General features: G+C 49.4%; 5 protein-coding genes across 5 annotated transcripts; all 5 read left to right on the forward strand.

Annotated features, from left to right (window-relative positions):
• The first annotated feature begins 4 nt into the window (after positions 1-4).
• On the forward strand, positions 5-1639 carry BC939DRAFT_456997 (vacuolar import and degradation protein-domain-containing protein). Its single transcript, XM_051556415.1, has 4 exons — positions 5-587; positions 721-888; positions 1031-1329; positions 1437-1639. Exons 1-4 carry the CDS (start codon positions 117-119, stop codon positions 1498-1500), a joined length of 1002 nt encoding a protein of 333 aa, XP_051410390.1. The 5' UTR covers positions 5-116; the 3' UTR covers positions 1501-1639.
• Positions 1640-4197, forward strand: BC939DRAFT_457000 (uncharacterized protein). The gene is made up of 5 exons (XM_051556416.1): positions 1640-1820; positions 1925-1995; positions 2085-2135; positions 2227-2817; positions 2898-4197. Exons 1-5 carry the CDS (start codon positions 1808-1810, stop codon positions 4071-4073), a joined length of 1902 nt encoding a protein of 633 aa, XP_051410391.1. The 5' UTR covers positions 1640-1807; the 3' UTR covers positions 4074-4197.
• A 1925-nt stretch (positions 4198-6122) lies between these two features.
• BC939DRAFT_457001 (uncharacterized protein) lies at positions 6123-7519 on the forward strand. The gene has a single exon (XM_051556417.1). The coding sequence runs from the start codon at positions 6466-6468 to the stop codon at positions 7438-7440; it is 975 nt and encodes a 324-aa protein (XP_051410392.1). The 5' UTR covers positions 6123-6465; the 3' UTR covers positions 7441-7519.
• A 608-nt stretch (positions 7520-8127) lies between these two features.
• On the forward strand, positions 8128-9266 carry BC939DRAFT_217952 (uncharacterized protein). The gene is made up of 5 exons (XM_051550750.1): positions 8128-8535; positions 8616-8688; positions 8769-8814; positions 8898-9038; positions 9138-9266. The coding sequence occupies exons 1-5, from the start codon at positions 8307-8309 to the stop codon at positions 9183-9185; spliced, it is 537 nt and encodes a 178-aa protein (XP_051410393.1). The 5' UTR covers positions 8128-8306; the 3' UTR covers positions 9186-9266.
• Positions 9267-12877, forward strand: BC939DRAFT_217958 (uncharacterized protein). The gene is made up of 6 exons (XM_051550751.1): positions 9267-9447; positions 9541-12181; positions 12264-12351; positions 12453-12470; positions 12553-12697; positions 12796-12877. Exons 1-5 carry the CDS (start codon positions 9348-9350, stop codon positions 12634-12636), a joined length of 2931 nt encoding a protein of 976 aa, XP_051410394.1. The 5' UTR covers positions 9267-9347; the 3' UTR covers positions 12637-12697; positions 12796-12877.
• Positions 12878-14027: the final 1150 nt, after the last annotated feature.

Below are 14027 nucleotides of genomic sequence, written 5' to 3' on the forward strand. Positions count from 1 at the left end.
TTTTTTTTTTTTTCATACTTCTATCCGTCCCTCATCATTCATTGCCTCTTCTCATCACCGTTTCTCAGAAACAACGTACACCTAATACAATCGAACCATTCTTGCATTACTGTCCAATGCCTGTCTACAAGCAGATCAACTCAAGCACAGACGCACCACCACTAGCTGCTGCTGCTGTTCCCTCGGGAGATATCTCAGTACAATTGTCATGTACATGCCCTATTTCGGACGAAGCCCTCGTTCAGAACAGTGATCCGAACCGCATCGGCCCAGCAGAGACGGATAGCACGTTGGACGCACAGATCCAGTCGGCAGATCGCCAGCACCAGCAAGAGCAGCAACCTCAAAAGCAGCACCTCTCGACCTGCGCACTTCACTCAAAGTCAATCGCCATATTGAAACAGCAGCAGCAGGCAAAGCGGAAAAGACAGTTGGAGCTTCAGCAGGAGGAACGAGCACGGAAGAGGTACCCGTTTGAGCCCCTTCGGGTTGCCTCCACCAGAACCTTTCATCTGTATGCTGGATCGCAGTTCCGTGGGAAGCAACGGTCAGGAAGCCACAGCTACGATGTGAAGGTTGACATCAAGGTAAAGAAAAAATGGACTGGCTTTCCTCATGTCTGTTCGAGTTTGGAAAGAAAAGGTCTTGGTGAAAAAGAATGTAGCGTTCAATGGCTTTCAGTTATCTGACCTTTTTTTTTTTTTGTTGCAACACTCATAGCATGTAGACTTGAACGACTCCTTCCTCTGCGGATATTTGCACATCAATGGATTGACCGAGGAGTACCCGGAGCTGACCACGTACTTTGAGGCAGAGATCATTGGACCTAAGCATACATTTCAGACCCGCAAATGGGATGCCGACGAATTGATCGACGAGGAGCACTGGGTAAGTGCGAGGCATGTGGCACGTGCTCAGTAACAAAGAGAAAGAGTGTTACAGCGTAGCGCAGTGCTTATATGTGAGGTCGTATTGTATGTCCTTGGGTCTCTAATTCTGACCTCGTTCTACTAATATGCATGCCATGTAGACACTATTCAAACCATTCGAGTGCTTGGCGAGCTCGGTATTCTATGGACTGGACGAGCATGATCTGGACGACGAAGATGACGAGGGCTCGCGCTGTCCACATCACCACCACTACGACCCACAGACGTACGACCATCGAAACGAGGATGTGGTATTCATGAGATGGAAGGAGCACTTTCTGGTACCGGATCACCATGTCCGAGGTATCTCTGGGGCGAGTTTTGCTGGATTCTATTATATCTGCTACAGTAAGACGACAGGCCAGATCAGCGGTTATTATTACCACCAGTCCAGCGAAAAGTAAGTGCCGGAGAAAGGGCTTCATCCACGTTATTCTTGCGCAAGTCGAAGGTCGTGTATGTTTGGCTCTAACCGCCCTGTTTCATTTTGGCTTTTTTCTACAATAGATTCCAGCAGCTGCTGTTGAACCATGTCGAGGAACGGTCATTTGGCTCGTTCGAGTTCCGGTAGACGAGGGCAGATATGCCTGGACGGATGTTGCCGAATGGATCTTGTTCTTTTGTACTTTTACCCCCACGTTGTTCATAACCGATCAGAAGCGCCAGATAACTCAATAAAATACCGCTGAACACACGTTCTGAATGTCCCCCCCGCCCCCTGCAAGGGTGACGTGCTGTGATCAAGTGCAGAGCCAACAACCACTCGCCCACTCGTCCCTTTCTCCATTCCTTCACCTTCCTCCATTCAAACTTATTGAGCTCGCCAACGCATTCATCCGCATACAAGTTGAACGTGCAACCGCCGCTCTCAACCTGCCATGGCACACCACCGTAAGCAACGTCGACAGCATATGGTCATTGCATTGTGGAGTGCCATCACAACAACTTGCCGCCGGACTAACGCCCATAGAAACTTGCTTACTTGCCGCAAATAGATGCTTCCCCATACCACGAAGTCAAGCATGTGCCAATGATTGTCTCACCACTCTTCCAAGCGCCGGTGCCTGTATGTTTTCGCTCTTGGCTCGGACTATACTGTTCTTGTCGTTAATGATGCGTCGCTCGAACTGACTCGTTCTACGTTCTTGTCCATAGATATCTCCACCATATGACATGCATTCCCTTCCCGACGACATTACGCAGAGGGCAAGTCTGCATGGGACCATGTAGGGTGCGTATTTTCTGTTGTATATTCGTACGGAATCTAATCGTCCCTCGACATCTTTCCTTTTTACAGAGATACCATGACTTTTCGCTGGAGCACAGGATCGTCCAGGAATATCAGCGCATCATGGCCGAGGAAGCAGCTGTTATGGAAGCCAAAGAGAACGCCTACAAACTATACTCCGAGGAGCGACAGGCGCGTCTGGAGCAGGAGAGAGTTACTCAAGCCCGCAAGATCGCACCGGGATTTCTGGATAATGAAGACCGCCGTATCTTGACTCCAACACTAGTCACAGCGCAAGCGGCGACGTCTGCTCAGGAATCGAGCTCCAAAGCCAAGGCAGCAAGAAACCTTCATTTTGATTACAGCGAATTCGAGGCGAAGGACAGTCCTGTGGAGGAAGCGTTGGAAAGCAGCAGTTCAAAGGTCCAAGAAGCTGCAAACGCGAACCAGACTCAGGGCGATACTCAGCGGGGCTCTAGCTCTACACCCAGCCAGGATGTCTACCAACAGAACAACCAGGACAATGCGGAGGAGGAGGAGGTCATTGTGCAGGCTGTTCCGTTGTCTGAGCTTACGGGATTATTGCGCGATAGCTGTCTGGAAGAGGAATCGTCGAGCTCGCTGCCTCAGTCATGGTCGGGACGCGACGCAGCATCGGAGGTATAGTCATCGATTACAATCTCTTAAGCTTAACTTGCTCAGCTTTTTCGCGGTAGCTGACAAAAGAAATGCTTCGACAGAAATCTGTACTTCCTTCGTTTAGTGCAACGCGATTGGACTTTCGTGAGTTTGAGCAGGGATTGGGACCACCAGACCCATGGGAAACCCCCGTCGATGACCTGACCGCCCTGAGGGATGTCATTTCGCAGCAGATGGGCCATAACAACTCCTCACAATCCCAGGATATTGCGCAAGGACGTCCGCAGCCACTTCAACAACTTCAACAGCAGCAATCCCAAACATACCCTTACCAGCCACAACAGACCCCTTCACCATTCCCGCAGCATGCTGATCAGCACTCACACAACCAATACCAGTTCGGCACGCCTCCCACAAAATCTGGATACAATCCATCGCCAACCCCTGTTGCCGCCTTTGTGCCTCAACCAAAAGTCACCGGAATCGCACAGCAACAACAGACCTTGCAGTATCACCAACAGCAGCATCGTCATTCGACTGGAGGTATCGCTGGCGCTCACCCTGCGTCAACAGGTCTGACAGCAGCTCAGCAGCATGCTCGATTCGGGAACGCTTCGCCCTCTCCACCACCATTACCTCCACCACCGAGGGCCATGACATCCTCTCCAAGTGTCGGAACTGGATCTGCTGCCACTATTAACTCGACATCCGGATCAGGTCGGCCTCCTGTACCAGCGCGGCCACATCGACCCACCGATCAGTCGTCGTTAGATTCCCCAGCTTCTGCAGGCATTGACCATACCACGGTTTTGGATCGATCTATGACCCCACCACGTCCACCGCTGCCACCACCACCGCCATCGTCACAGGTAGCAGCAGGTGCAGCATCTTCTGCATCATCATCCGTAGTCGGTCCATCAGGGCCTACTGCGGGCCCCCCAGCGCTTAAACCACGTCCACCCAAAGACCATGAGATGCTTCATGGAATGCTGGGACCCGGCAAAACTCCTGCGCCTGCGCATAACAATGGATTCGGAACTGAAGCGATGCCGTCTACAGGGTCTTCGTCTTCAGTTTCGGCCTCACGGGATTTGGGCATGTCTGGCGACGATCATCGTCATCAACAGCAGGTTGCACCGGCACCTCCGAATGCCAACTCATTGATTGAGCAGTTGGTGAATATGGGGTTCACGCGAGAGCAGAGTCGTAGTGCGCTGGAGAAGTATGATTATGATCTGGAGAAAGCGACCAATCATTTGTTGGACTGGGATGAATAAGTCGAATTGGCTGTGCGGGCCAGGTGGCCAGGCTGGAGGGCAGGGCCAGTGCCAAAGGAAATATAGTATCCGCGTAGAGCGAACAATATTTGTCATAAAATAAAACCATAGTTGTACATTTGTATACACGCCTGCATGTTTGTTTGAATAGAGTACCCGCGGCGCGCCAAACGCTGCTCAGAAAAAGACTGGAGACGATGAAATGGATGGAAAGCGTCGTGAAGAGTCCTAGGGAAGATACAGCACGAATATATTGCAGCTACGCGCATTAGACAGCGCGACTCTGTGTCGTTATTTTCTTTGATATGTTCTGGCATTCCCTATCTGTGCTACTAGGTTTGATTGAGAAAAATGGTTGAATGCGTGCATGCAATGACTACGAAGCGCTTTATTTTCTCCGCTTTATTCAACTACTGGTCGGCTCCCAGCTCTGCTGGTGTCCTTATATGTATTTCGGAACCAAGTGTGCAAGGAATTTCATTGTCTTATCCTAATCATGGAGAAACCATTATTTTATTTTTTTTTGGTCGCTACTGCTTTGCCTGCAAATGTAATTTCAGGCCGAAAACATAAACGCGTCAAAATAGTTGGCGTCGCTCATCTGCGCGACCTCTTTAGTGCTCCCATATTAACCCTCACCTTATTTCTGCTATCATATCCATTAATGCTCATTTTGATCGCAGAGCATTAGACGGCTGCAGTAGCCGGTTTGGCACTTGAGACTGGGTTATTAATGTCCTCTGAGGCTGTCAGCGTTGTCTCGAAATAGGCAAAGTCGAGCTATTCAATCTCGCGAAGGTAATCGCTTTCGGGTTCCCTTTTGGTAATGGCCAGCATATTTGGCAGGAGCTCTCCAGACGGCGGTGTTCTTTATCTGCGGGTGCGGGACTGGAGCTCTCTTTGCTTGTCCCATCATCATGATTCAAGTGCGTGCCGGCGTAAAGACCTTGCGATCGTACCTACGCTGAACAGTATCTTCGAGATGAACGGGTCAGGGTTCAAGTTGGTAATTTTTGTAAGCCTTACTCCAAAAGTGTTGAGTAGTATGTCGAAAAAGTCAGGGCTGCCGCAACTATGGGTTCCATTAGCAAAGCGCTAGCTCAGAGCACTGTGAACCCCCAGAGGAGTTTAGTGAGGGGTGATGGCGGATCTTTATCTGACGAGTTCGAAGACGGCGTTCAAGGCCTTTATTTCGATGGTGGCGACGCCACTCGTGTGGATTTAGGCTTAAGTACCTTTGGCTGCACGCCATACCTGAGGCAGCGAAGATGATGGAGGAGGTAGAGACGATTGGGAGTGGTCCTGTTAGTGTATTTGAGGCTGGTGATGCTAATGTCGGGGCTAGTGCAAGGACGGCAGCTTTTTAGAGAGCAGAAATGAAGGATAATAGCAATAAAGAATGAAAGCGAACGCGTCGCGCTTGCTCGCTTCCTTATTTTCGGGAATCCCATTTTACTGGGACGTTCCAACTGACATGGCCGATGAGTAAGCGCGTCGTTATCGTAATGAAGGTATCCTTTACAGCACAATTGACCCAAGATACCCTCGTAGGTTTCTCTTTGCATCTTACACTGGCTCGTGTGAGGTGAGAGTTTGCTGCAGCGCTTAGCATATGTGGTTGTATTTTTTACAAGTATATAAACTAAACTGCACGTACAAGTTTTGGGCGATTAAATTACAATGTTTTGAGAGCCCTCATACTGGCTAGTCCGCATACAGAAAAACCCCCTGAAGCTGTAGCAGGGTCCGGTCACCGTAATCAGACTACGTTATAAAGTGAAGAGAAGTGGCAGGGTTGGAGAGTCTTTGTAGCCTACCGTTGCAAGGAAAGGTAGCCTGCTTTCTCCTTGGTCGATGGACGACTTTACAATAGAGCAATCGAAGACAGAGGGAGGACATGTCCATGTAGTGTGAATTATATTTCGCCGGCCTATTTTTACCTGTACCAAACATACTCTGTTGGCCTAGATGTTTATGGCAACAGTTTAACGCTCACCTTGCAGGTGGAGAAGAAAAAAAGAAGTGATGAGAGTAACCCTCTTTTCCATCATTCCCTCCATCACCTCACCCTTCCGTCCCTCCGTCGTTCATCCTCTCCTTCTCCCTCTCTCCCCTCTTCCCCTTTCCTCCCCCTTCCCTTTACTGCATCGCGCGGCGTCTGCTCCTCCTGTCTATCTGTCTCCTTTTGACTGGCATCTGCACTCTTAGTCCGACACCCGTCTCATGAACCTTTAATATATCCTCGTTCCTGAATCTCACACCTCGCAGGTCTCGTCGCCTCTGGTCCTGGCTCCTCCTTCCCAATCCCCGCATCCCCTCTCTCCCATCACAATCCCTCTTTTCACTCTCTTCTCATTCACTCTAATTGTCCCAGCATTCGGATTCGGAAGCCATGTTCAGCAAGACCAGCAAACGCATCTCACTCAACCCTATCGACAACCGGCAGTATGAGGGCGATACAACCCCCATCATGACCGACTATATACCCCCGACCACACCCACAACCCCTACAACCCCAAACGCACCCAGATCGATACACAATGGACACCAGGGGCACCGGGGGAATGGCGGATACAGTAATGGAGGAGGTGGTGGTGGTGGTGGGAGGACGATGAAATCGGCGCCGATTCAGCTCCCAGGAAACAGTGGTAGCAGTGCTCACAGTGGCACCAGTTACAGCAGTGGCGGAAGAACTCGAGGACAACCGCCGACATCTCCACGCTATGATGGGTTTGGTCAAAGCGGCAGCGGCGGTGGCCAAGGCGGTGGAAATGGCGGTGGCAATGGCGCTCGAAGGAACAATACGTACCACGCGAGCAGTAACCAGCACCACCTGCAGCATCAGCAGCAGCGCCATAACACGACCCGCCACGGCGGCGGCGATCGTCCTAGGCAACAACAACAACAGCAGCAGATGACTTATCATTCCTCTCGCAGCCAGCCGGACCTGCATAGCGGATACCAGCCTACGCCGCAAATGTACTCGCCCACATCCCCGTCGTTCCATAACCAGTACCCGCCACCATCCCCCGGCTCACCCTTGCCGCCGTATGTTGAGAGGCCGGTGATGACACCGCCACCGCCGAGTTATTCACCTTCCTCACGGGACGTTGGAGGCGGAGGAAGCGGTCGAGGAGTGCCTGCACGATCGGTGAGCAATGATCCGGAGCTGGCGATGTACGAGAGCAGTGCGTACTACACCAACCGTAACCGTAAGCAGCAACAACAACAGCAATTGATGCAGCAACGGCGGAGGCAGCAGCAGGAGCAGGAAGAGAAAGGAGAGTGTTGCTCGTGCTTAAAGGATATAGGAGAATTTTGTCCGTGCCTGTGTTTCTGTTGTCTCTTTGGAGCCGTTGCCGTATAGGAATGTTCATTGTGTTTGTCTTCTTTTTTTTCTTTTTTTTTTTCTCCTTTTCCTTTTTCCTTTTCCTTTTTCCTTTTCCTTTTTCCTTTTCCTTGCTTCTTGAGGGCAGGTTTCCTCCGAAGATGCGCAAATGCGCGCACCGCTTATTGAGAGAGAAGGGTAGTAATAGTAATAGTAATAGTTGTGAAAAATAAAAATTGTACAGTATTCAACTTGCATTATGGCCTCGATCTGCTGAGTGAAGGTGCTCTTTTAAGCAATTGCAATTTTACGAGCGGGGGTACCTGGGAGTAGAAAGGATCGGCAGCAAAAAACGCCCCTTGTTCTCATCCCCACACCTTTCAGCCCTAGAATGCTGCTACTGCTGCGAATCGTTCATCGGTACACTGTTTCTCAGAGGCTGATGAGGGTTCCAAGGATACTTCCTCTCCCCGAGAGAAAGCTCGTTGAGACGATCTCGCACGGATGTTAGGACCCCAGTTTTCATCGTGCGGGCCAGGTCTCTACTTCAGACCCCCTAGCCTTCTTCATCCTCACTTCTGGTAGATCAAAAATGTACCCTCTGTGCGCCGTCTGTACTTCCAAATGGCTGTCTTCAGTGCTGTATGGCCATGGGTCCTGAAGGCAGAATCAATTGCCCAATGTTGCACAGACACATCCCGCCTCCCGTTCGAAAACCGAGAGCGATGTTCTTATACCTTGGAAGCAAGTTTTTTTTTTCTTTTTTTTTTCTCTCATCTTGCATCCATCCTCCTTAGTACCGCCGGCATTCATTTTTGACATTCCTTGCGTCCCTTTCTGATACCACTCGCATCAGCACCAGCGTTTTCCTTTGATACTAGTAATTTATGTAGACACCCCCTGTAATGCCAGACGATTATATTGTGGAGATTCCTGAGGGCACCTCCAACATTCAACCAAAGACACTGGAGCCCACATCAAATACGAGTGACACTGTGCAGGTCAATAGCCAGGAGAGTGTGATTGCAAACAGCACAAATGACTCGGTGTCGCAGCTAGATAAGACCGCGGATATCCATAACCTTCAGCAAGGAAGTCTCCAAGAAAAGACTCCTATAACTGAGAGCGAGCCCTGTATGTAAATCACAAAAAGACAGCTGTCTCTTTTTAACTGTGGCCGCTCATACTGAGATATACTGTCCAATGGTTATTAGCATTAAAGGTCTACTTCAAGCAGGACGAAACCAAATTTTCTGCAGACGAGTCCGTATTCATCGGCACGAAAGAGTAAGCATTCTAAAGAGAAACTCGGTAATGCGTACTTTTGTAATAAAAGACAGCAAGCTGACCTCAATTTTACAACTTAGGCAGCAGCCGCCTGTTCGAATAAATGCGTCCCACCGATTCGCTCGTGTATGTTCAGCAACTTCTTGCTTCGATCGAAGCGTATGATTATATCTTCACAATGCTAACATAATGGTCCTGTTTAAATGTAGTGGGATGGCAACACGAAAGGATTGAAGGCTGGAATCTACAACATCGTTCTTGGACTTTCGACGGCGAATCTAAATATGGAATGTATCGAATCCATCGCCTTCTGTTACAGTCATGATTCACATTTCTATAGCCCACTCGAGGTAGGCTATCCAAGCATCTTAAAACCTGCTGTTTGAAAGTATATATGCTCATATGGACTCATGGCGACTAACAGCGAGTATCGTCATAATTCATTTTAGATTGCGACAAGACAGGAACTCGAGAGATTGTGTAGGTCGACGCTATAGGACACCACGAAACGGGAGGAGTCAGGCGAATTTAGGTTGCATGCTCATGAATGAATTCTTGCTGTTTGAATAGCGAATCGTGGATCAGGGATTCTGAGGTGGCAGCTCCATCGGCAATACGAGAGGAATGGAAGCTCAGCATTAAAGCTCCTCGTTGTTGACATGGAAATCAGGGTGTCGCCCAAAATGAAAGCAACCCCAGGATACATTGATCTTTCTTTCATGGAACTTCACGCCATGCAACTATCAAATCATGGTAACGGTAAGAGAAACATTCAGATTCTGAACAGTGAGCAAACGTATATTTCTGGCCTATGCACTACATATATTGATAACTGTCCTCATTCTTTATTAGATCCGAACTTCATCGTACACCGTCCCTTTCTCTGGTCAATTGACGTTGGTCAAACAGTGGGTGACCTTGATGATGACTCCATCCCAATACCAAAAAGCCCCCGAAGGATCATATCCTACTCTCTGTCAGGGGATGGCTCTCATTTATCGACGTTGAGTAAGATGGACAAATGCCTTCAATTGGATCTCTGGAAACTCAGCTTGGATAATAATCCGACTGCTCTGGTCCACATTGATGTGGACACCAAGCAAATTTCGTCCACTCAACCGAAATTGTCTGCGCAGATCCAAATGCCATTGCTGATATCTGGACTAAAGTCCTTGGACCCAATGATGGTGTCTCTGTCCTGGGATGCGTCAAACGTTGCGGTGATAGCAGAGGACGATATGCACTTGGCACGAACCACAAGCATCTACGTGTACCACAAGGATTCTTCGCATCCTTCGGAGAAGAAGATCACCTCCGGACAGCCAAATTCCTTCTTGCCTATGCCGGACGAACATCTTCCCGAAGGACTTAAGGGACTTTGCGGCTATGGGAAGTTCCACATAGCGACCACGAACAATCAAGACGCCCGGGATGAACTGTTTATTACATGCGACATTTTCTCCGTCAAAATATACGGTGTCTTTGGTTCCTGGCAACATCTTCAAACCATTGCCCTCTTCAAACCCGATTCCATCTACAGTCGTAAAAAGCTGATCTCTGGACTGAATGGAAGATACTTTGCTTGCAGCAGTTCCACCAACACAATCCTGGTTTATGACCTGGAGACTGGGTTGGTCGTTTCCCATATGGCGCTCGGTAGTAGCAGCAGGGTGCGGTTTTCGAACGATGGCTCGATGATGGTGGTTAGCCACAGTGGGGTCATCACGACGCGTTGGACAAAGTCAGCCACGGCAATCGCCTCTGTAGATGAGATCGGGTCAAACGCTGCGTTCGCTCATAACGACGAAAAAGTCATCGTGTCTACGTTCGCGGACAAGAGTTACGGGCGAGGTGAAATAGGCGCGATCATGGACGCAACAAGTCTTTCAGTAGAAGACATATTATCTATCCCCATGCCTTACAAGGAAGGCAGGCAGAAGCACATGGACAATCACGGCTTGACCCTTTATACAGCACATGGATCCAAAATTGACTTAATCCGAGTGCTGGATACCGTCGTGCAGCCATATACGCGTCCGAGGGAGCTATGCGACGAGACATGTTACAAGGAGCTGTCCCCAAATATGGTTATTCACTCAGAGACGCCTCAAGGCGAGAATGAGTTCACTTCCGCCTCAGGATTGACATTCGAACTGAGGTTCCACAACGCTCGCAGCCAGGACTGGACTGATGGTCCGGAACCGCAATCACTTTCTGTGTTAGTCTCAGACAAGCGTGGACGATCAAGGATGGGGCTTACAATTCCTGCAGCCGCTATCGCAGAGCCTCACTGGCTTCAGTTCAAGGGCTTTTTTCAAGAGACATCTCAACGAATGATCGTGTACAACTGTCTTTTCGTGATGGTCTGGAGCCTACCCACGACACTGGATAGCGATTTCACGCTGCTGTCGACATGGTGGGCTCAGCCGATGCCTTTCGAAGTCTCGTTTGAGCAGCAGTGGTACACCACAGGAACTGCGAGGTGCACACACGATGTCGCCTTTCTCCAAACTCTTTCCCTGAATGAGTACTACGAGGAGGTTCCCATGGACGCCTTCCGACTGCACCATCACAATGCGTTCAGCAGTAATCCGATGGCGTTTCTAGACGGCATCCTAGTCCTGGTCGAGATGTTCCGTGCAGACGACGAGATTTTCCAGCAGGCAGTCCTTCTGTACGTCGGTCAGCACATTAACAGCTATCCAGACCCGCATAACCTAGCCTCCAGCGTCCTTGTCAAGATATGCCAGGCAGTCAGCCAGAAGAACCATGACCACTATGCCAAGTTTCTAAAGGCCTTTTTTGAGTCCTCATACTGCCGGTGGGTTCCAAGACCTGATCTGAACAAGGAAACAAACCCCATCTCAATCCTTATGAAGCGGAGCAAGACAGTACCACGCGCGATTGATCTCGTCCAGATTATGATCAGCTATTGTACACGGCAAGCCAAGAAGGAAAAGGAGCGTGACATCCACTTCACATCGCCGATCATGGAACCCCTGCACGAGCTTATTGCCCAGCAGGATCTTCACACCGATCTTGCGCACAGCACTCTCCGAAAGCTGGCATATATCCCGGTCAATGAACGCTCCCATATCGTGGATCATCACATCATAGCACACCCTCCAGAGTTCCGGCTACGCTTTTGGGAACACAGCACAAAGCCGCTGTATGAATGCGGGGATCCTGTCTTGCAGCTGGACCTGAATCCATCAACCACCTCTCACGACCCTCAGAACGACAATTTCACCCGCGACTTGTTCGTTGCCTCGTTCAGCATGTTGTGGTGCGCTCCGGAGGATAAGCCGGACCTGCGACCGTCGATCGCCAAGATCAAGAGCAGGGCTCGGGTGCCGCAATCATGGATCCGGACGCTCTTCCATGTCATCTTGCTGAAGTGCACACTCAAGTCCGCTGTTGCTGTAGAGTGCCACGATTTCTCACTCCAGATGCTGGATAACCCTGCCATCGCAGCTCTGGTTGAGTACAAATGGTAAGCCCGCTAGTGCATGGCTGAGGTGTTCTCTGGGAGGTTCCTTGACTCTCTTTTTTTATTTCATATTTTCTTTGTGCAGGAACACGATCGGCTATATCCACTGGCTGATGCGCTTCTTGTGGCAGTGCATCTATTATCTCTTGGTGCTGGTAGCGGTGTTCATGCAGGTATACCAAGAATATCAGACCTCGCTCACTGGCGTCTTTATCGCCATCATTGTCATGGCCACCGTCTTCCTCTGGCTCGAATTGATTCAACTTTTCCATAGCCCGCGCCGCTATATTTCGTGAGTCTCGGATACTTTGCATCGGCTCTTTATGTCCGTTTTATGGAACTCCCAACTGACTCTCGCTTTATGGCTGGTGTAGGTCCCCATACAACATAGTCGACCTCGTCACATACGCGCTACCGCTGGCAGCCAGTGCATGCCAAATCGTCAACATCGTCAATGAGGATCCGAACGGCAACAAAGCGACCCTCAGTTTCTCTGTTTTGTTCATATTCCTACACTGTGTAAGGGTTAAGCATATTACCGCGCAAGTCCTCCACCGCACTTTTCTTTCTTTCTTGCCTTTCTAACGCTCGAACCGGACTGTATCTCTCTTGACTAGCTGTTTGAGCTAAGGATCAACAAGAGCGTTTGCCATTTTGTCACCATCATCATCCGCTGTATTGGTGAGATCCGGGTTTTCTTTGTCGTCTTCACAACGGGTATACTGGCCTTCACGATTGCGATCCTTCACCTGCTTCATGGATGTCCTGCCGGCTCTTGTGCATTTGACGATGTTGCTCTCTCCAAAAACTTCTTCAGAGCCATCTCATCCACATATTTTTTCATGGTATGTATATGAAACAGCCAAATAGGATCCACTGTTCTGGCGTCCGTGCTAAAAGTCCTCTAAAGCACTTTTCCTTCTCTTTCGCGTACAATATGTCCTTCAGGGCGGTATCTGGGATCCGATCAGCGACGATTTCAATTCCGATAACTATGCATTCCATATCATGATGATTATCTATTTCTTCTTTACGACCATTCTCTTGCTGAACGTTCTCATAGGTAAGTCCTTGAAGGGAGCGAAGAGACCTGAGGACGACAAAGCGCTAACCGTATATCGTGTTGACTGATTCCACTTAATTATTTCTATAGCACTGATCAACGTGGCCTTTGGTGCCGGCGACGAAACATGGTACTTGGTCTGGATCGAGAACAGGCTGAGATACGTCGAGGCTGCGGAGAATATGAGCCACCATATTCCAGGTACTTCTTAATCCCTTCCTTCTCGTTTTTCACCGCCACTTTGAGGATTTGAGCTGTTCATAGACCTCTTTCTTCAACTGATAGGTTTCAGAGAGGCACATAACTGGTTCCCGAAGGAAATTTACTACTCTGCGACTCTTCAACAACAGAAGGATTACAGAGCCAAACATCTCAACAAGAAAGGCCAGGACTCTGGAAGAGGCGATGCCACCCATCGACTGTTTGGACAAGGCGCGCCCGCCAAGAACGTTACAGCCGCCTCGTCTATGATCATGCGCGAAGCGAACGCGTCTGAGGATACACTGTTGGAACAGCATCAGCAGATGATCCAGGAACTGAAGAGGGATCTGATTGAAAAGCAGGAAAAGATAGAAAAGCGAGTGGAGGACCTACATATGGAGCTGACAGAGATTAAGCACATGGTAGCATCCTTGTGTAAGGAGCCATGATAACAAGAATGTTCTTACGCTTGCCATAGAGACAGAGGCTATTTTGGATGTATATATATATATATAGTGCATTGGAGCGAATATAGAGAACTCGCGCGTATCTGTTGTGCTGTGCTGTGCTGTGCTGAGAATATCG

The sequence above is a fragment of the Gamsiella multidivaricata genome (genome assembly GCF_025024155.1).
Source record: "Gamsiella multidivaricata strain RSA 2152 chromosome Unknown BC939scaffold_49, whole genome shotgun sequence".
NCBI lineage: Eukaryota > Fungi > Mortierellomycota > Mortierellomycetes > Mortierellales > Mortierellaceae > Gamsiella > Gamsiella multidivaricata.

Excerpts from the sequence above, each read along its gene's own strand:
- BC939DRAFT_456997 (XM_051556415.1), top strand. The coding sequence starts at position 117 with ATGCCTGTCTACAAGCAGATCAACTCAAGCACAGACGCACCACCACTA. Across the intron at positions 889-1,030 it reads TGATCGACGAGGAGCACTGG|ACACTATTCAAACCATTCGA; the intron begins GTAAGTGCGAGG and ends CATGCCATGTAG. Across the intron at positions 1,330-1,436 it reads TACCACCAGTCCAGCGAAAA|ATTCCAGCAGCTGCTGTTGA; the intron begins GTAAGTGCCGGA and ends TTTCTACAATAG.
- BC939DRAFT_457000 (XM_051556416.1), top strand. Across the intron at positions 2,136-2,226 it reads CCGACGACATTACGCAGAGG|AGATACCATGACTTTTCGCT; the intron begins GCAAGTCTGCAT and ends TCCTTTTTACAG. Across the intron at positions 2,818-2,897 it reads GACGCGACGCAGCATCGGAG|AAATCTGTACTTCCTTCGTT; the intron begins GTATAGTCATCG and ends ATGCTTCGACAG.
- BC939DRAFT_217958 (XM_051550751.1), top strand. The coding sequence starts at position 9,348 with ATGGAAATCAGGGTGTCGCCCAAAATGAAAGCAACCCCAGGATACATT. Across the intron at positions 9,448-9,540 it reads ACTATCAAATCATGGTAACG|ATCCGAACTTCATCGTACAC; the intron begins GTAAGAGAAACA and ends ATTCTTTATTAG. Across the intron at positions 12,182-12,263 it reads GCTCTGGTTGAGTACAAATG|GAACACGATCGGCTATATCC; the intron begins GTAAGCCCGCTA and ends TTCTTTGTGCAG.
- BC939DRAFT_457001 (XM_051556417.1), top strand. The coding sequence starts at position 6,466 with ATGTTCAGCAAGACCAGCAAACGCATCTCACTCAACCCTATCGACAAC.
- BC939DRAFT_217952 (XM_051550750.1), top strand. The coding sequence starts at position 8,307 with ATGCCAGACGATTATATTGTGGAGATTCCTGAGGGCACCTCCAACATT. Across the intron at positions 8,536-8,615 it reads TATAACTGAGAGCGAGCCCT|CATTAAAGGTCTACTTCAAG; the intron begins GTATGTAAATCA and ends AATGGTTATTAG. Across the intron at positions 8,815-8,897 it reads CGTCCCACCGATTCGCTCGT|TGGGATGGCAACACGAAAGG; the intron begins GTATGTTCAGCA and ends GTTTAAATGTAG.